At 39.5% G+C, this 21,955-nt stretch overlaps 1 protein-coding gene across 25 annotated transcripts in view; it reads right to left on the bottom strand.

Annotated features, from left to right (window-relative positions):
* Positions 1 to 21,955, bottom strand: part of arid1b (AT-rich interactive domain 1B) — a 160,650-nt gene that overhangs the window by 117,355 nt on the left and 21,340 nt on the right. For 13 of the 25 annotated variants that reach the window (NM_001346214.1, XM_073933094.1, XM_073933088.1 and 10 more), the window contains 1 exon segment: positions 7,490 to 7,630. In NM_001346214.1, the coding sequence (NP_001333143.1) occupies positions 7,490 to 7,630 (141 nt within the window). 25 annotated transcript variants of the gene reach the window in all.

The raw sequence follows: 21,955 nt of genomic DNA on the forward strand, positions 1-21,955 counted from the left end.
TCAGTTTTATTTTTTATTTTTAGAACTATTGTTTAGGGGATTTTACCTTTATTTTTGACAGGACAGTAGAGAATTGACAGGAAAGCATGGGGAGCAGAGAGAGGGGAAGGATTGGCATAGGACCACGAGGCGGAATCGAACCCGGGTCGCCGTGAGTACCGGAGTGCATCTGTCGACGCACTAACCACGACACCACTAGCGCCGACTATTTTATCAGTTTTAAAGCAGTGAGAACATGTGCACATAGGGAATTGTGTATGTCTGATTAAAAACTCTAAAGTCTGAATTTACACCAAAATGAAATGTCATTTACTCCTTGATCACCCTTGTGTCTCTCCAAACCTTTAAATTTTTTTCTCAAGCATTGTTTCTTAGACTTCAAAAAGCAAGAGCTTTCATGATCAAATCTGATTTCTTTTTTAACATTTGAAATTTCAATAGAGGAACACAAACCTCACATTATATATATATATATATATATATATATATATATATATATATATATATATATATATATATATATATATATATATATATATATATACACAGTTGAAGTCAGAATTATTATTAGCCCCCCTTTGAATTTTTTTTTTCTTCTTTTTTAAATATTTTCCAAATGATGTGTAACAGAGAAAGAAAATTTCCACAGTATTTCTGATAATATTTTTTCTTCTGGAAAAAAGTCTTATTTGTTTTATTTTGGCAAGAATAAAAGCAGTTTTTAGTTTTTTTAAACTATTTTAAGGACAAAAGTTATTAGCCCCTTTCAAGCTTTTTTTTTTTTTGATAGTCTACAGAACAAGCCATCATATTCAATAATTTGCCTAATTACCCTAACCTGCCTAGTTAACCTAATTAACCTAGGAAAGCCTATAAATGTCACTTTATGCTGTACAGAAGTGTCTTGAAAAATATCTAGTCAAATATTATTTACTATCATCATGGCAAAGATTAAATAAATCAGTTATTAGAGATGAGTTATTAAAACTATTATGTTTAGAAATGTGTTGAAAAAATCTCTCAGTTAAAAAAAATTGAGAAAAAAAAATAAACGGGGGGCTAATAATTCTGACTTCAACTGTATATATATTTTTAAATATCCACATTTTTGTTTAATAAACAAAACAAATTTCTTGCGGGTAACCAGCTGGATGGAGGTTGCGGAGGCTTGTTACCAATGCAGGATAACGTAAATGTCAAATGAAAATGAAACATTTTCAGGATAAAGAGCCAGTAGGCAAATATCAAAGATGATTAGGCTTAATTAAATGAGAGAGGAAGTTGTGATCATGAAAAATAATTGGATTTATTGTGCAGAACCAAAATAAAAAAAGAGAGAAAATGGCTGAAAAAACAACCTGAGTCTTTTTAAATGGTATGGTCAGCAGATGTTCTGAGACTGGGTCAGTTGGATGTACCTTTCATGGCCAGCACATGGTGCTAATTGACGGTATACTCCAAATCGGAGCAGAACTTCAGGCTGGGGGTCATAAAGAGACCACTCTGTGAAGCTATAATGAAAGCCAGTGCTTTGATTTAGCGGTTGATTTTAAACAGACCAAGAATGGTGACTCCGGGGATGAGGAGGAGAGCTTGCTCAGCAGCAAATATTAAACAGCCTTCAGGCTCTTCGGCAATGAACCATCATTTGTAAAATATAATGCTGCGTCCTAATTCACAAACTACACAGAATCTGAGATCAGCATCACAAAAATGTATGTACACTACACTATTTAACCATGTATTTGTGTATTAAAAACTCCTACATCGGTTTAAAATCAAATATGAATACAATGGGAGCATCAGCTGTCTGTAAGTTCTCTTAAACTGCAACGTACTGTAAATCGCACATTAGCAACAGCACGCTAGTTTGTAGCTAACTCTGTACTTTGCCATAGATATATACACTAGATATCGCATACAGACCCTGAGCATGCGTCAATAGCGCCGCCATATTTGTACAGTGCACCAAGACGAATGTCATTCAACCAAACTAGCCGAGACTAACGTCACTGTGAAGATGCTGGACTTGAGCGCTGTGTACAGATGTAGTAAACAAGCAAAGCAAAGCACAAAGGCAGAACATTTCATAGGTAAGATTTCATTTTTGACGTTTTTATACGTTACGAACTTTTGTGCTAAACAAGTATTGATGATAATGCAGTGTCTTGCAGCACTGACCATTTACATTTACATTTAGTCATTTAGCAGACGCTTTTATCCAAAGCGACTTACAAATGAGGGTGACCGGATGCTGCGGAACCGAGGGTAGCAGAGAATATAAATCCATGCACACAAACACACGCTCTTTGCTGGCAATTTCCGTGCGGTCACTTATCCATCGATGTAAAAAAAAAGTAATACAAAATTATAATTTTCGTAATTTAAATAAATATTTGCATACTGACCAGCAGGAAAACTCCTGATCATAGAAATATGTATATATGTGTATATATCTCGGGCTCTGAATGGTCAGTTCTCCCCTGCACCTTGGTCTCACATTCATTTCAAAGGAGCGCTTTTCTTTGGATATCTTTTCTGCTGGACATACTGTTGTCCTAAAAAACTAAAAAATAAATTTAAAAAGCTAATAAAAAATCTTACACATACCATAGGAACGATATACAGAAAATTTGGATGGTTTTAAAACCTTGACTTTTCAAAACCGCGGTATACCTTAAAAATGGTTATCATCCCATGCCTACTCACAATTGTATTATTATTATATGTCAAACCAGGCTTCTCTTTTTTTCACCTGCAAAATTTCAATCAGCAATCAAGGTTCAACGCTAAGGATTTGTCCTACTGGCCCGATTGGACCAGTGGCTTAAATTGTTACTTGCCCTGCCAAAATTTTCACTGCCCCCCCCCCCCCCCCCCCCACCCCCCCCCCCCCAAAATATATTCATTCATACATTCATTTTCTTGTCGGCTTAGTCCCTTTACTAATATTCCGGGGTCGCCACAGCGGAATGAACCGCCAACTTATCCAGCAGGTTTTTACGCAGCGGATGCCCTTCCAGCCGCAACCCATCTCTGGGAATCATCCACACACACATTCACACACACACTCATACACTACGGACAATTTTAGCCTACCCAATTCACCTGTACCGCATGTCTTTGGACTGTGGGGGAAACCGGAGCACCCGGAGGAAACCCACGCGAAGGCAGGGAGAACATGCAAACTCCAGACAGAGACGCCAGCGACCTTCTTGCTGTGAGGCGACAGCAAAACCTACTGCTTCACTGCCTTGCCCCCAAAATATATATAATATAATAATATACACAAAATAACGTCTGTGAATCTAGAATTTAAATATTTGAAAAATGTTAAAATATTTAGCAGTAAAATATAGCAGTATGGAAAATGTGCAGGTGTTTAATTGCAAAACAAAAGGTGGCTGACTTAAAGGTGACGCCAAACTGAGCAAAACAACACATCATTTTTTCCGTTGTGTTGTACGCATGTAAATGTTTCCACAATGTTGGAAGCAGACGTTCTCTTTTAGCTTAATAATTTCATGTTATGTTGCCGTCTATAAAATTTAGTAACAAGGCAGCACTGCCCCGATCGGGTCAGTAACGATTCTGTCTACTGTCCCGAGCATTTCTCATGCTGACCCCGGGCCATCGGGCAGTCCTTATTGTTGAGCCCTGGCAATAGTAAATGTGGCATCGTCTTAAAAGGAATATACTCTTCCATCATCAATAACTACAGTGTTATATGAAATATTGGTATGCAAATTGAAACACAGACAAATTCACAACATTCTGAAGTTCAAAGTTCTGCCTGAAGAAAAACTCCTGACAAAACAGAGAGCACCAGTGAAAATGCTTCCGTCTTGCATTCCTTTATAATTTACTTCTCCGCTACAAATGATATTTTCACAGCAGAACAATTTGACTGAATTGTATTTGTTTTTGCTGCAATAACAATTGTCCAAAGGAGTTCAAATTAACAAAGGTTTCTATTTCGTTAGCACAAGATAGCATCACCTTCCTAGTAAGTGACTTTTCCTTGTCAAAATTGAAAATCCGGAAACTTTCTCAGACATTCCGGAGCCTGCCGTATCTCCCACTTGCTGCAGTGCTCCTGCGCCCCACAATCTCTCCTGTCAGAGGCACTGGAAGCAACGGCACAGAGCAAGAAAATGAAACCGTTTTTCTCAATCAGCCTCAGTGTCATATAAGAGAAAATGAAAATAATGCCTTTAAGGTCCAGGGAATAAACAGAAAGTGTGATAGCAATATGAGGCGCATGGCAGTGCTGTCCTCCCTGATATTACACACACACCCCTGAGACACCCACTCAAGGCCAGTTTCTTATTACTGCTTTCTCCAAACTATTGGAGTGTGTGTGCTGCAGCCCGTTAAAAACAAGCTGTGTGTAATAGAAAAAAAAGACAAGACAAAAGCTGTGTTTCTCTAGATACTCAACTTGTGTGTGAAGGAGAGAGAAAGAGAGAGGATGGGGTGGAGCTGATTGTATTATGGAACTTGGAGAAAATATAAAAATAATTTAATTTCTCACTACAAAGTTACAGGAAGAATTACCAAAAGTAAAAGTTATCCACATATATTTATGTGGACATATATTTATCATCTTTCGGATGAGACGTTAAACCGAGGTCCTGACTATCTGTGGTCATTAAAAATCCCATGGCACTTCTGGTGAAAGAGCAGGGGTGTAACCCCGGTGTCCTGGCCAAAGTCCCTCTATCGGCCCTTAAGATCATGGCTTCCCAATCATCCCCTTCCACCGAATTGGCTCTAACACTGTCACTCCACTCCACCAATAGCTGGTGTGTAGTGAGCGCACTGGCGCCGTTGTCCTGTGGCTGCCGTCGCATCATCCAAGTGGATGCTGCACACTGGTGGTGGTGTGGAGAGACCCCCCCTCATGATTGTGAGGCGCTTTGGGTGTATGGCCATACACAATAAATGCGCTATATAAATACACATTACATTACATTACATTACATTTATAGATAGAAGTAGTTTTAGGTCCAATCCCAATTAAATTTTTTACCCCTACCTCTTCCCTTTGGCCTTGAAACAGAGAGTATAAAGTGGAAGGGCTTCAAATTTTACCTGCACACGTCATCACAAACTCATACTTTATATGTGATTGACGATTGCGACTGCTGTAGTTATTCCAGTTGCTGTATTTATATTTGAGAAATCATTGAAGGCAACGATATTATGTTATCATGACAATAAAAAGTGGCAATAAGCTCATAACTGTACTGTGCATTTACATCGTGGCCATATTCTTATATATGAAAACAACATTATCATTATAGCATACACTGTAAAAAAACTCATTCACGCCCCATTTACACGAGGCGTCAGCGTCAATGTCGGTGTCAGAGGCATTGCTCGCTGCAAAAGTTGGGACTTGCTCAACTTTTCAAGCGCCAACGGAAGCCTCAACTAATCAGATCGCTGTATGCTAATACACCAGCTCAGACAGTGTGTATTATCAAAATCTAGATTGTGCTTGAAATGGTGTGATTCTAGTTCGTTCTTTGATTCTTGGCCTTTACTGTTGGGGTTAGGTTTACAGTTAGGGTAAGTGGTGAGCTGTTTGGAACTGCCGTAACAAACTCATAAACAACCTAGTTTTGGCTGGATGTAGCTGGAAATTACATGATTTCAGTTTGTTCTTTGATTCTTGGCCTTTATTGTCAGGAGTAGGTTTATGGTTGGGGTAAGTGGTGAGCTATTTAGAACTGCCGTAACAAACTTTTTAACAACTTCCTTTTGGCTGGATTGTGCTTAAAATGGCGTGATTCTAGTTCGTTCTTCGATTCTTTGGCTGTTATGGTCAGGGGTTTAGGGTTGGGGTAAGTGGTGAGCTGTTTCTAACTGCCGAAAACGAACTTATAAACAAATCCCTTTTGGCTAGATTGTGCTTGAAATGGTGTGATTCTAGTTCGTTCTTTGGTTCTTGGCCTTTACTGTTGGGGTTAGGTTTATGGTTGGGGTAAGTGGTGAGCTGTTTCAAACTGCCGTAACAACTTCATAAACAACTTCCTTTTGGCTGGATTGTGCTTGAAATGGCGTGATTCTAGTTCATTCTTTGATTCTTTGGCTGTTATGATCAGGGTAGTTTTAGGGTTGGGGTAAGTGGTGAGCTGTTTTTAACTGCCAAAAAAACTCATAAACAACTTCCTCTTGGCTGGGTTTTGCTTGAAATGACATGATTTCAGTTCGTTCTTTGATTCTTGGTCTTTACTGTTGATGTTAGGTTTACAGTTAGGGTAAGCGGTGAGCCGTTTCAAACTGCCGTAACAAACTTATAAACAACTTAGATTTGGCTGGGTTTTGCTTGAAATGGCGTGATTTCAGTTCGTTCTTTGGTTCTTGGCCTTTATTGTTGGGGTTAGGTTTACAGGTTGGGGTAAGTGGTGAGCTGTTTCAAACTGCCGTAACAAACTTATAAACAACTTTCTTTTGGCTGGGTTTTGCTTGAAATTACATGATTTCAGTTCGTTCTTGGCCTTTACTGTTGGGGTTAGGTTTACAGGTTGAGGTAAGTAGTGAGCTGTTTCGAACTGCCAAAACAAACTCATTAACAACTTAGATGTGGCTGGATTGTGCTTGAAATGGCGTGATTCTAGTTCGTTCTTCAATTCTTTGGCTGTTATGGTCAGGGGTAGGTTTAGGGTTGGGGTAAGTTGTGAGTTTTTCTAACTGCCAAAAAAGAACTTATAAACAACTTAGATTTGGCTTAATTTTTCTTGAAATGCCATGATTTCAGTTCATTCTTTGATTCTTGGCCTTTACTGTCAGTGGTAGTGAGCTGTTTCAAACTGCTGAAACAAACTCATAAACAACTTTCTTTTAGATGGATTTTGCTTCAAATGGCATAGTTGTTTGTTCTTTTATACTGTTTGGCCTTTACTGTCGGGGTAGGTTTAGGGTTGGGGTAAGTAGTGAGTTGTTTCAAATTCCCTAAAGAAAGTTTAGATTGAAAAGGCATGATTTCAGTTTGTTATTCGATTCTTTAACCTTTACTTTCAGGGGTAGGTTTAGGGTTGGGGTAAGTGATGACCTGTTTCAAACTGCAGAAACAAACTCATAAACAGCTTCATTTTGGCTGGGTTTAGCTTGAAATGGCATGATTTTAGTTTGTGCTTTAATTCTTTCTCCTTTACTGTCAGCGGTAGGTTTAGGCATGGAGTAAGCGTAGTTAATAAAACATAATTTGTAAAACAAAAAAGAAGAAGAAAAAAATATTGTACTCCATGTACCATAGCTTCTGGCTGCGGTTGTATCCTTTCTAGCTGCAAACAAATATTGCAGGACACTGAGCTTCCAGGAACAGGCTTGGACATTTTGTTGTAAAAGTTGGACAAGTGTTTTGGAACAACAATATAACAACATTAAACTATTTTTCAAAAATGCTTTAAAAAAACTTTAGAGGATCTTCACAAGGCCAGTTTAGTTCAATTTTTAGCCCTTAAGTAGCCTGAATGCTTACCTGTTGTGTTGGAGCTCGCTGCTGCATGTAGGGGGGTTGAGAGGGGGCTGCGGACTGCTGTTGTGGAGGGCTGAAATACGGAGGCTGCCCCTGCTGACAGTAGCCACTCATTCCTTGTGGCCCATACTGAGCTGGCATCTGCTGAGAGAAAAGCAGAAAAAACACAAACAAACCTGTCAGACACTTCTCGAATGCTTCGCATGGCATGTCACGGCAAGAAGGACTATTACTATTAATCTGAGAAGCATTTTAAATGGTGATCCGCCCCGGAACATTAACTGACTATTTAACAATGCTAATCCGATCTGAAACTTCTGCATCTGGGGCGTGACGTCTGGAGGCAGGAATAAAAGATTCTCACAGTGTAGAAGCAGGCGGCGTTCAGAGTTGACAACTATATTTACTAGCAGGTGTGACTCTCAAATTTCCCTGTGCCATGTAAAAGGACAGATGCTAAATGTTTTGCACTTTTATGAACAGGAAAATGTAGCTTTGATTTAAAATATGTGTGGCTTTTTGTTGATTTTCAGTATATTTTTCGAACATATCAGCTAGTTAATTACTTTCATTAAAAGAGAAATTATCATTATGATAAAAAAGGCTGCTGGAGCCAATTCAGCTATTATTTTAAACACAAAAACACCAAATATGGCAGTAAAAAAAAACTAATTAAAAATAAATTCAGCCATCTCTCAGAGACTCTCATCTGTGATGACGCAGGCAAAATGATGAATCAGAGATTTAAATCAACCCACTGAAAATGAAAGTTTGGAGTGATTCACAGAAATCAATTACTTTTACTTCGGATGTTCTGGATGTGCAATTAAAATCTCAAAACAGCTCATAAGTCACATGATATGTTTAAATGATGGAAAAAATCAAGTAATCTCTTGAAAAATCCAACATTTCCAACAATACCACAATGTCAGATTGTTTCAACATCTATTTTTGAGGATTTGTTTTTCAAATTAAACTGACTTTAGATGCTAAATGTAATTTGTGTTATCTCAAACGTGCACAAACTCGATTCACCATTTATTTATTTATTTTTATTGGTGTTTAACAAGACAATACATCATAGTATACAATACAACATAGAAGAAAAATACAGATTGTCTTAGATTTCTTATTTTCCCACTATCCCCTCAAAATAAAATAAATAAAATGCATGAATTATAAACAAACATTTACTCTGAAAGAAAAAAACTAACAATAAATTAAAAATAAAATTAAAATGAAAAGAAATTCTTTAAAAAATAAATAAATAAATGAGCAAGTGTACAATAAGAGCAAAAAATAAATTAAAAAGTTCACATTAAGGAGATATATCCTCTTTATTATTACTGTGCATTAGATCTGATATCAACTGAACAGGGTAAGCCTTTCATATAGTCTAAGGGTGCTTTCCCACCGAGACTTTTGTTTCAGAACCTGTCTCGTTTGCCCAGTTAGCGCGGTTCGTTTGGCATATGTGAATCCAGAAATCGCGCTAAGATCCACAACAAATCAATCGCTCCGAGATCCCCTGAATGAGGTGGTCTCGGCTCGATTGAAACGAACTCTAGAGCGGATAGATTGTAGTGAGAAAGCAAACGATCCGAGCCCGGTTATATCACAGTGTATTATGGATATGTAAAAGGCATACGGCTATATGAAGAGAGAATTATGAGTAGGGCAGTCTCCTGGAAGTTTCAGGAGTCTCCCGCAAATGCAGAGATTCTCGCATGCCTGCAACCGAATGATAATCTCTCGGAAATTGCGCGACTTCTCCCGGTCCTCAAATACGTCAAGCACCTCTCTCACCCCTCCCCACCACATCCCTCCTCGCTCTTCAGACACATCGCGCACACCTTGTCAAACACCACCAAACCACCACCCCCTGACAGCTGAGCGGGACTCTGCAAAATAAACCGTGAAACTCTGACCAATGTGAGGTGAGTTTACTCACACGTGACTTGTTTTAGTTATTTTGGTCCGTTTAGAAACTTTGCAGTGTGAAAGCGAACAGCTCCAAGAGCAAAGAGCAACAATGTAACAATAGTGATCCCTGTTTCCGAACAACTGAATCGATTCACAGGTGTGAAAGCACCCTATAACAGGGTTCCAGGTCTTGTAAAAAGATTTGAGAGATCCTGCAAGTAAACATCTTGATTCACCATTTCTGATTTTCCACCCAAACACTTATCAGTGGGTGTTTGTCTTCCCTCCTGAACACAATATACTGTTATTTTCTGCCATTTTTCAGCCTGAGAGAGGTTGACAGCTCTAACATTAGTGAATGACAGCAAAGAATACTCCACTAAATGCTCATATCGGCCAACAGAAAGGTAGTTGTCAACAAAATAAGTTGTTGATACAGCTTGCAGAAACCAAATATGCCCTCAAATATCAGTTTTAAAGTAGGGCAGCAATGTCTATTTTATAAAAAAAAAAACAATAATAGAAAGAATCATCAACAAATCTATGCAATTGTTAATTATTTGTGCCTATGTGCTAAATAACAGCAATAAATTGACTTCAAAATCATGAATAGCACAATAGAGTATATCTGAAAATTAGATGATATAAGAAAAACTGCAGTCCTAAACACTGACTATGTATTCTATTAAGCAGATATTTTAACACAATTTGCCATCAAGTACTTTGATTCGAGTATTTATTTTGTATTTATAAAAATAGTGGTCAGGTCATTACGTAATGCTGGTGGAGGTAAACATTTCCTGACTCTCTCCTCCAAAACACCCCAAAGTGGCTCAATAATATTTAGATCTGGTGAGTGTGCAGGCCATGGGATCTTGACGTGCGAATGAAGCGAATTTGATGCGTGAATGAAGCGAATTTGGCGTGTGAATGAAGCGAATTTGATGCGTGAATAAAGCAAATTTGACGTGCGAATAAAGCAAATTTGATGCGGGAATAAAGCAAATTTGACGTACGAATAAAGAGAATTTGATGCGTGAATGAAGCGAATTTGTTGCGTGAATGAAGCGAATTTGGCGTGTGAATGAAGCGAATTTGATGCGTGAATAAAGCAAATTTGACGTGCGAATAAAGCAAATTTGATGCGGGAATAAAGCAAATTTGACGTACGAATAAAGCGAATTTGATGCGTGAATGAAGCGAATTTGGCGTGTGAATGAATCGAATTTGATGCGTGAATAAAGCAAATTTGACGTGCGAATAAAGCAAATTTGATGCGGGAATAAAGCAAATTTGACGTACGAATAAAGAGAATTTGATGCGTGACTGAAGCGAATTTGATGCGTGAATGAAGCGAATGTGATGCGTGAAAGAAGCGAATTTAATGTGTGAATGAAGCGAATTTGATGCGCGAATAAAGCGAATTTAATTTGCGAATTAAGTGACTTTGATGCGTGAATGAAGCGAATGTGATGCGTGAAAGAAGTGAATTTGATGCGTGAATGAAGCGAATTTGATGCACGAATGAAGCAAATTTACCGCACGAAAGAAGCTAATTTGATGCACGAATGATGCGAATTTGATGCACGAATGAAGCAAATTTAATTTGTGAATGAAGCAAATTTGATGCGTGGATGAAGCGAATTTGATGCGCGTATGAATCGAATTTGATGTGCGAATTTGACGCACGAATGAGGCAAATTTGATGTGCAAATGAAGCAAATTTGATATACGAATGAAGAGAATTTGATGCGCAAATTTCGTGCACGAAAGAAACAAGTTTGATACACGAATTTAACTTGTGAATGACGTAAATTTGACGCACAAATAAAGTGAATTTGACAAATGAAGCGAATTTGACGTGAAGTGAATTTGATGCACCAGTGAAGCGAATATGACGCGCGAATTTGACGCGCGAATGAAGCCAATTTGGCGTGCAAATGACGCGAATTTGATGTGTGAATGGAGCAACTTTGATGCGTGAATGAAGCAAATTTGATGTGCGAATGAAGCCAATTTGATGCAAGAATGAAGTGAATTTAACATGCAAAGCGATTAAACCAAAAAAAATTTATTTACGCGTAAACAGTGCAATTTATTCCAGCGTTCCGCGTCTGGTGTGAACAATGTGGTTTGTTGATATTACCCTGGATATCACTCTTGATGCATTACAAAGATTTGCTGTCTTGGTCACAGATGCGCAAGCAAGACGCGCAACAACAATTCATCCTGTTTCAAATATTCTAAGCAAAACTTTGCTATTACTATGTTAATCAAACTTTTACACTGTGCTCTGCTGGAATGGGCAATCAGTGAAGATTGGCCACCAGGCTGGTCAAATTTAACCATGAAAACCTCCAACAGTAAATTGGCTAGTGTTTCAGTTTTGTTGTTCAACCCCTGCACATCTATGTCAATGTCTAAATGTATATCTCCACATTACTGGGAACCATCATCCAATCACATGGATTTTCTTGCCTCAGTTAGCATTTTACTTATTTAATTGAACGATTATTGAACAACCATATTCAGGACTCCAAACAGCACTGATGACCGTACCCCGGTACTATGTGACATAGCCAGCGAGGGATGATGGGATACATCTGAACACAGAGGGTCCCCGTGGGTGTGTTAGTGCTTTAGTAATCCACAACTGTTCCCCCCCTCTTTTGATTCACGACAAGCTGTTATTGTGACGCTCTTATGTAAGAGCTTTTCAAGGCAACAGCTGCCATTGGCACGCTGTCCTCCCATCTGAGCCCCCCGTTACCCGCTCCCTTCATCCGCTGTAATTCTCATTTGTCATTCATACCAAACAGAAAACAAATCCACGAACCATGATGATGTTTTTTTTTTTCCCGCTCATCTCCCTAATACATGCAGAAGTATGTCAGCGACGGTACGTGCACATACACTCACGAGGCTCAGATGGGAATTGTATTGAGAGCCGCGTTCTCTGAGCTTCTTTAATGAGGAAATGTAAGTCAAGCAAGGACAAACCCTAATCTACACTGCAAAAATAATTTTCTCAATCAGTTTTTTTTTTTCGTCACGTTTTCCATTAGAAAGTAAGTCGAAATCATAGTCTTCTGGGCAACAATGCCTCGGGTGACCCTTTTCTTTTTCTTCTTCCTTTTTCTATAATCCTTTTGTTTCTGGTGTCCTTTTTCATTATTATTTAAGGAGGAAACCCATCTAAAAAGTAGCTTAAATATTAGTTCATCCAAAATATGCTTGGAGGGGAAATAAATAAAGTAAATCACAGATTGATGTTATCATTTTTCATTAATTGTGCTATTGAACGTCATTATCTACATCACGGGTCACCAACATAGTGCCCATGGGCACCAGGTAGCCCGCGAGGTTCACATGAGTAGCCCGCGGGACTATTCTAAAAATAGCTCACCATAGCTACATATGAGTAAGCTTCATCTAATATTTTTATAGGTATTCTTTTTAAATCTCACTTGCATTGGTGAAAATTTGAAAATTACTTTTAAGTTATATATTAAAAAAAAACTTTAAAAACAATTTCAGAGAAATTAAGTGTTGAATACTGATATTTATCTAACTTGTTAAATCATTGTTGACAACTACTGTGAGAAATCATTAACATGATCAATGTCTTCACCAAGTGTGCCGCAAGCCTGCGTTTGAGTGAAGGTCTCGGCCGTTAGATCGCCCCCTGGGGGCTGGCTGCAGTACAAGTCATAAAGCCCGCCTCCTCCGTGTTAATGAAGGAGACTTGAGCCCAAATAAAAAAAATTATTACACTTGCAATAAAATGTCCCGAAAGATGGTTCTGGTCGATTAAGGCACTGGTTATTGTGCTGAAATAGGTGCAGATCTTCATTTTTGTAAACAGTTTGTTTTTAGCAGTAATTTAATGCTGGGCGTGTCATCGTGATTGACAGCTGTGATTGACAGTTTCTCAAAGCAGCGCGTCTGAGCTTCGGCAGGAGACTGAAGTGTTGTAATTCGATTTCTGTGTTATTTTACCATGCCAAAATGAGTTCAGCAGTAAACTACAGTTTCTGACATACATGATCCTGGTGGAACACTGTTTATTTGCTAAGGTCAGGGCTTTTTTCGGGCTTTATTAGTTTGCTGATACACGCATAACCACCCAGATGGCAAAATACACTCGGACCAGTTCGGCTAGATTCTCGCCTGCCGGAGACTTACCCCTCAGAGCTCAGACTGACTACCTCTGCTGGACCTACTCCGGATGCCTGGACTCACTGCCCGATTCCAGCCCGAGTCAATCGAGCCAGATGCGGCGGCCGAGCGAGCCGGCGCTGCCGCATGCGAGCCGGAATCAGCCCGCGATGCCGCGATTGGTTATGCGCTGCAGCCCGGAGCTGGCGCGATTGAATATATAAAACCCTCATTTTTGTTAACGTTATTACATCCATCTGTGTTGATATGACAGCAAACGCATGCTGAGAAGTTCGGGGGGCGTGGTTGATTTTACATAAAGCGTTTGGTTGGAAGCTCGACTCCACTCATTTTCGTGGCTCCTCCTCTGGCTCCATCAGACAGTCCTTCTGCGCATGTCAAGGCTCCAATTTCAGCAGTCTTTTGCGACAGTTTGTGCCCGTCAAGCAGGCGTTTTGCCCTCAAGGCGTTCAATGGGAAAAGGGGCTGTCGCGTCGTCCATATTTTTTACAGTCATTGGTCTTCACATAGATGAATATTATTAACTATTAATAATAACATACAATTAAAAGTAAATTAAGAAAAATGTATTATTTAATAACTGGTACACACTAATCGGTACCCAAGAAGTAGCTCTCAGTTTCCAAAAGGTTGGTGACCCCTGGTCTACATTTTGCACATACTACAGTTTAGTTTGTTATATATGCTATGCTTCATTGTTATGCTCATAATTTGTTTGCTAGTGGTTGGATGACCTGTTAAAATGTCTATATTGCGCATCCTCAACATTATACAGGGTGGGCCATTTATATTGATACACCTTAATAAAATGGGAATGGTTGGTGATATTAACGTGTTTGTGTTACATTAGCATATCTAAGGGGGCAAACGTTTCAAGATGGGTGGTGACCATGTTGCCTATTTTAAAGTCGGCCATCTTGGATACAACTTTTGTTTTTTCAGTAGGAAGAGGGTCATGTGACACATCAAACTTATTGGGAATTTCACAAGAAAAACAACGGTGTGCTTGGTTTTAGCATAACTTTATTCTTTTATGAGTTATTTACAAGTTTCTGAACACTTAAAAAATGTGTTCAATGTGCTGCCCATTGTGTTGGATTGTCAATGATAATTACAGACAGGTGCGTTTGATATGGGTTGCAACTGAAATCTGCAGGAAGGTGGCTCTCCAGGAATACGGTTGGCCACCCCTGGCATAGCATAATCAAGTTATCCATGACACATTTACTTGTTCGCATCATATAATATTAAATGTTTGAATAAAACAATTTTTTATATCAGCGACAGGCTTAAAATGTTTATAAATCAACAGCAAATTGTAATAGAAGTCTGTTATCTGAATGTTGGTTATTGAATAAATGTGGTGAATTTATTGATCATTAAATAAAACGGTTTTGGTTTCGATAAGAACATGAGAAATGTTAGATTGAAATGGACCTAGACCTCATTCTTTTAGGATTTGTATTTGTCCGTAAAGCATTTGAGGGGACTATAAATGATAAGTGTGCACTTCTAGTCTTTCCATCACTGAAATAAAGAGAAAAAAAAAACTGGATTTAACAGCACGGCGAGAAATTGCTCTGAAATCCTGCAAAGAGATTGTGTGCAATCACAAACAGCACATTTAATCTGTTTCTTTGCCATGTACTGTGCTTGTCAGACCCGTGGACAGCAGGGCAGGTGAGTGGCGGTCAGATGGTCAGTGCCTCGCTTCTGATGATTGTGTTTTGATAGGTCCTCTTACGGAACACCTGTCAGGACCTGCAACCCCCAGCCACGCACCTGCTCTTCATTCACACAGGCTCAATAAACAACATGAGTTTTGATTTTATGGTGTTTACTATTTACTGTTTTGGGGGGGTGGGGGGTTTCATTTGACAGTTTAAATAATCAAATAATTAATACACGTAGGGTGAAGCAGTGGTTAGTTAGGTAGTGCTGTCGCCTCACAGCAAGAAGGTCGCTGGGTCGAGCCTTGGCTCAGTTGGCGTCTCTGTGTGGAGTTTGCATGTTCTCCCTGCGTTTGTGTAGGTTTCCTCCGGGTGCTCCGGTTTCCCCCTAAGCCGACTAAGCCGACAAGAAAATGAATGAATGAATGAATTATTACACGTACCAAATTGTGTCAGTAAATTTTCATGCTTAAACAGAACTACTTGGTTTTTAGATAGTGGCGTTCTTTTTAAATCCCACCAATGTCTAATGGCCCGTTTCCACTGAGTGGTACGGTATGGTACGGTTCGGTATGCTTTTATGGCCGTTTCCACTGTCAAACGGCGTACCGAACCAAACCGTACCGTACCACTTTTTCGGCACCCCTTCGAAAGGCTCCCAAACACAAGAAAGGGTACCAAAAGGCGGAGCTAGACGCGCAGCTGAACGCTATTGGTTTACAGAGATACCTCATTCGCTTAGGCAACTAGACAGAATGTAAACAAAGGACCCGCCTTGTTTGAAATACACAGCGAGAGATAACTTGCGCTCGCCGCGTCTTTATCTGAAATAACTAACTTCTTGAGCTGATAATTGTAACGTGCGCTTGATTATTGACAAGCTTTGGAAACCCGATCCTGTGAGAAGCTGACAAACGCGAGAGTGACACATTCAGAAAGAAAAGGACAAACGCGAGAGTGGAGCATGGAAAAAAGGGGAAGCCAAGGAGCACGTTATTTCTTCAGCAAACGTGAACAAACTGCCTTGTTTTAATTTTTATCATCACCTTTTGGACTAATATGAACTGGGAATGATGGAATGACTCTCTAACAGAAGCTACGTGTGCTGCTGAAGATTACAGACACAGATGAGAGGTTTTCACTGACTGTAGGCTATATGTGTTGTTTAGAACCTAAAGGACGAAATGTATGCTGTGTGTACTTTTTCTATAGTTGGTAACATATCGGGGACTGTAAGGGGCTGTATGTGTTCATATATGTTCATTTATTTATTTATTTAAAATAATTACAGACGTTACAGTAGGCTATTACGCACTGTCATTGATCTGCAGTTATAATCAACTCATGTTCATAGAAAAGTTGGTAATAAACATTTATACTGAAGTATTTATGTGTGTAAAGCATCTGATTTGTGAGAAGTGCTTTTCATATATGTGAGCGACCTGTGCAGCATTACTGTAGACATTTTCCCGAGCAAGCATGACGTCGACTGAAACTTTGTCATACACCACGCCCACCAAAAGGGTACCCTTGCTAGTGGAAACGCAAGCCTGATGAAGGTGACCCGTACCGACCCGAACCATACCCTACTGTACCAGTCAGTGAAAACGAGGCATAAAACAACACGATTAACAATCAACTATAGTTGAAATATCCCTTCCACAAAAACAAGAGGTTTAATAAAATGATCATGAAAATGCCTCGTATTTTAGCTCTTCTTCGTTAAATACAGTTGGTCTGAACAAAAAACACAAGCCAATCTGAATTCAATTCAGTCCCTTTAGGCTCTGGATGGTCAGTTACGATTTTGTGACTGTATTTTTTTGATGACCCGCTTACATCATCTTTTAAAAGTGACTCGTATGCGCAATGACCAGAAAAAGAAAAAAAAGAGCAGGCGCTGACTGACAGCTGATAATAAGAGCGCTCCTTTCTCCAGTCCTGTATTTAATCTGTTCGCAGGGTTTATTTATTTTTTATTCTTTCTGACAAGTTGTTTCACTGTAGTTCTACTATGACAGAAAAGTTCACATTAGACCAACTGTTAATCTAGGCCTTTTTAAACCAGTAGGCATCTTAATGTGATGTCCATGGCGTGATTAATGCATGTGATGTATGCAACAGTTTTATATTAGTTTATATTGGTTATGTGATGGATGTTGCGCTCTCTCGTTAACATGCTTAAAACAGCCTGATCTCACGAGGAAACGTAAGTATTTTACGTTTTGTCAGTTTAGTGGCTAATTCGAGTTCAGTCGTACCAAAATGTATGATTTTAAAAAGAAGGCGTGGCACCCAACCCCACCCCTTACCCCAACCGCCATTGGGTGATTGTCAAATTGTACTAAATTGTGAAATTAGATCGTAAGAATTCATACGAATTAGCCACTAAATCAAAAAGGTTACGAATTTCCGTGAGATTGCGTTGCTTAAAAACTAGTGCAACATGACAATATACAAGCTTTTTTAGTCCTCGACTCCTCGTGTATTAGATTTAAGGTTTGAGGCTGAAATCTGTTCTGAAATGAAAACGTTAGATTTGACGTCATTAGCTACAGTTTTTAGTGTTAAATACTCCCACAAATGCTTACTTCAATGTCACAACAGTAAAATGTTGCATTAAAGTTTTATAAACTAACTTCGATAGGAGCACGTGATATGATCAACTTCAGCTCATCCCCAACGCTAATCATTAGCTAGCCTATCAGCGCATTCCAAAACTACTATATATATATCCTGTCTAAACTATATTCCCTATCTCTGTTTTCTGAACCCGCTCCCCCAGTGGTGGCTCAGTGGTTAGCACTGCATTGTGGTTAGCCTTGCAGCAAGACGGCCACAGGTTAAAGTCCTATTTGAGCCAGTCGGCACTCCCTGCGTGGAGTTTTGCATGTTCTCCCTGTGTTGCGTGGGTTTTCTCCGGGTCCTCCGTTTTTTTCCCACAGTCAAAAAACAAGTACATAAGTGAATTGTAATATAGTCACAAGCACCTAGCACATACATGCCAAATGCCTATTTCAGACTGCGTGATTTTAGCCCCGATTTTGGCTCGCCGACAGGTTTTGAGAAATCGCCGACAAATACCTGAAATCACAGGCAAATCGCTGCTCGTGCACGTGAGTGACAATCACACAGTATGAACTATCAAAGATGCGATCTGAGAGAATCGCCGATGCGTCGCCGATGCCTGTGGGATATTTGGCGTGCTAAATATCTGGAGCTGTCGGCGATTCAAATCATGCTGTGTGAATTGAGTTTTGACTGAAAATAACATCATCGATCGCCTACAGCCAATGAGAGAGCAGCATTTACTTCACTGTGTGTGTGTGTGTGTATACCTGCTGCAGGCCAGCAGGAGGCTGGGGGAGAAGTTAAAAGCGCTCTTTTTCGGTTTATTTGGACCCACGAAATGGAGGAAAAACTAGTGGAGGTTTGACAGGACTCAGGAGCAACCGTGTCTGTTTGACGTTTCATACAGAAAGAAATTAGTTTATTATCAACGTTGAGGAGAAATGGCTAATTCCCTTTAAACCCAGGTGAGCAAATATGTACACTTTCTACCCCATTAAAGGCTTCTTTCTTATTATGTAGTTAATAACAAAAGATGTACGACGTGTTTTTGGCTGTGAGACGTAGTTTGAACGAACTTGTCGGTGATTATTCCTATAGTAAAGTCATGCAATGTGAAAGTCTCTGTCGCCGATCCATCTTGCATTGTAAACAAAGCAGCGACGAAACGCTAGCCCAGATAGTCATGCAGTGTGAAAACATCTGTGACACGACTACTTTGAAAATCATGCAGTCTGAACTCTGCATAACCAACCAGTATCACCCATTAGCCAGAGCACGGGGGTGCAAGAAACACCTGATCTCGTATCCCTCCTAATGCTCATTGACCAGGCGGGAACCTTGGGCTCATCTATCTACGAGCTCAGGGTTCTCTCCCGGGACAGCATGCCAAACCTGCTATCATAGTTCAGCATTATCTAAGGCCCCGTTTACACTAATGCGTTTTAGTTTGAAAACGCATAAGTTTTGCTACGGTTACGCCAACCGTCCACACTACGCCTGAGTTCTCGAGCACCGAAAACGGAGCGTTTCGAAAACGCTGGAGAGGCCGTTTTCATTCTAAAACGCTGCTGCTCCGTCTCAGTGTGGATGATGGAAAACGGAGACATCTGAAAACGGAGGCGGGGCTGCAGACATTCGCCTCTCTGATTGGGGCTTTTCCTGAATATTAAGTAGCCTAACACGCACAGTTGAGTCCTGCATTCTCTCCTTGTAAGTTCAGACTTTGCAAGTTTGATCAAGGCTGCAGTGTCTTCTTCTCAGTTTGATATGGAAAACAGACTATACCGAGGACACGGGTAAATCTTCAAAGGGAACAGTGTACTTTATAACTTCATTCACATCACCTTGGCTACGTTGTTTCACTTTCTCAACAATAAAATGTAAACATGATTTAAGGAACTGCCTATTTTCATTTTAATATTTGCAACTTAGACAGCAGAAATGTTGAGGCGTCGTGCTGCATATATGAGCGTCATCTTCACTGTGTGGATATTTATAACAAAACGGAGCCGATAACAACTGCCTTCTTTCAATTTCAGTGAAAATACGAAACACACCCTCTCTTTTGCTGAATATCAGTTTTAATAATCGATAATGGCCATTATAAAAAGTATAATATACAATACGTTTATACATTATAGGAAATAAAGGCAAGCGATCAGTCAATATACAGAATGTAGGCAACGTGGTTACATTAATCATTAACTTATCTTTGTGCTTAGCCAAAACACGTTACCTGAGAACAAGTAATAGATTCCAATGACCAAAGTCAGGGAATATGTCGTTAGATAAAGACAACAAGATGAATGAAATATCCCGTTTAATAAATATAGTGAGATTAGATCCAGCGGGAGATGCTTGATGAGAAGTCCGACCAGCACAGCTCTCATCTGGGTAGATGGGCTGCAGCGCTTGCCCGAGAGTGTCTGTGTGGTCACGTGATGTGCGTTTTCAGCGTTTTGGTGTGGACGGAGAGCAGTTCAGAAACGCTGGGTAAAATGCGAGTGTGGACGCGGATCGTTTTCATACTAATACGCCGTTTTAAAACTAAAACGCACTAGTGTAAATGGGGCCTAAGTGTGAACTCATGAAACTAAGTTTGTAGTTTTAATAAACGAAACAATCCATTATAAATTCATCTGACATTACGTCTGCATGTTGCTCTTGCTAAAAATGGCGTTTCCCCTAGACTGTCTACTTTTTTGTAAGTAAGTTATCTGTCCAAAACAGAAGTAACCAGAAGATCAATATAAATAAATCACAAATAACAGCAGGGTCCCCTTGGTATCAGGCCAGACGAAACATCCAATTTCAGGTAGAGTTGTGTTTAAAAAAAACACCATCCTCTGGACATCTAGGGTCTCCCGTCAGATAAAAGTCATTATAGGGTCCCTCTTGGATGAGAACGCAGACAACTAACAGCTGCACGAACGCATCGCGCACCCCTCGGGTTAGAGATTACCCCAAAACTCTCTCCTGTAATGATCTCATTATGTGCTGGCCGCGTTCGGTGATGTCTTTCTTGATTAGTGCCTCTCCCGACATTCCACCGTGCCAGGAGGAGATTGCTGATTCTGATCTTTCGTTCTAAAAAGGTCACGTCCGTACCCAGGGGCAATCACAGGAAGAAACTGCACACGACTGCTGTCCTGCTGATCTCGTGTCAGTATAGCTGACCAAAGATCAGTGTAATGGATCTGGAGGTAATGAAAAGAAAGTGGCTGATAGCTGAAATAGCAGTTTGTGTTTCTAAGGTCCAAAACGCACTCGGCTACGTGAACCCAAGCACTTCACTACACACAGTCTCGATTTCACGCGTCGCTGTTTTCTAAAATATGTCTGAGCGAAGATGTCTACGATGACTATAGAAGTCGGTCTGTTAGTGTTCCCATTCGTTTCAATGGCATCTGCTCAGCTAATGCAGCAGTAGGACTGCAGAATGTATCATTTTAGCATTGATCTCGCAATGTAAACGTATGCAATAGTTAAACGTCCAGTAGGTGATCTGCCAGAATGCTAGCATTAGCATAATAGCTTAGAAATTATACGACTCTCCCCTGCAATCCAAAGCCACTCCTCCTAAAGTCATGAACGTGCACTGATTAGATATAACACTAGATCAGGGGTTCTCAACTTTTTTCACGTCGAGGCTCACCTTTTTCTCCGAAAATTTTTTGAAAGCCCAAACTGATTGTCTAGAGAAAATGCTTATTTTATAGTTTTATTTATTAGCATATTATTCTAATATTATTTTTGTACATCAATTTATAAAAGATCTAATAGCTATTCGCCCTGTTTATTTTTTCCCCGTTTTCTGTTTAACGGAGAGAAGATTTTCTCAACACATTTCTTAACATAATAATTTTAATAACTCATCTCTAATAGCTGATTTATTTTATCTTTGCCATGATGACAGTAAATAATATATGACTAGATATTTTTCAATACACTTCTATATAGCTTAAAGTGACATTTAAATGCTTCTAGGTTATTGGCTTAACTAGGTAGTTTAGGGTAATTAGGTAAGTTATTATATAATGATGGTTTGATCTGTAGACTATTGTAAAAAAAACAGCTTAAAGGGGCTAATAATATTGACCTTAAAATGGTGTTCAAAAAATAAAAA

Source organism: Danio rerio, chromosome 20 (assembly GCF_049306965.1).
Source record: "Danio rerio strain Tuebingen ecotype United States chromosome 20, GRCz12tu, whole genome shotgun sequence".
Classification (NCBI taxonomy): domain Eukaryota; kingdom Metazoa; phylum Chordata; class Actinopteri; order Cypriniformes; family Danionidae; genus Danio; species Danio rerio.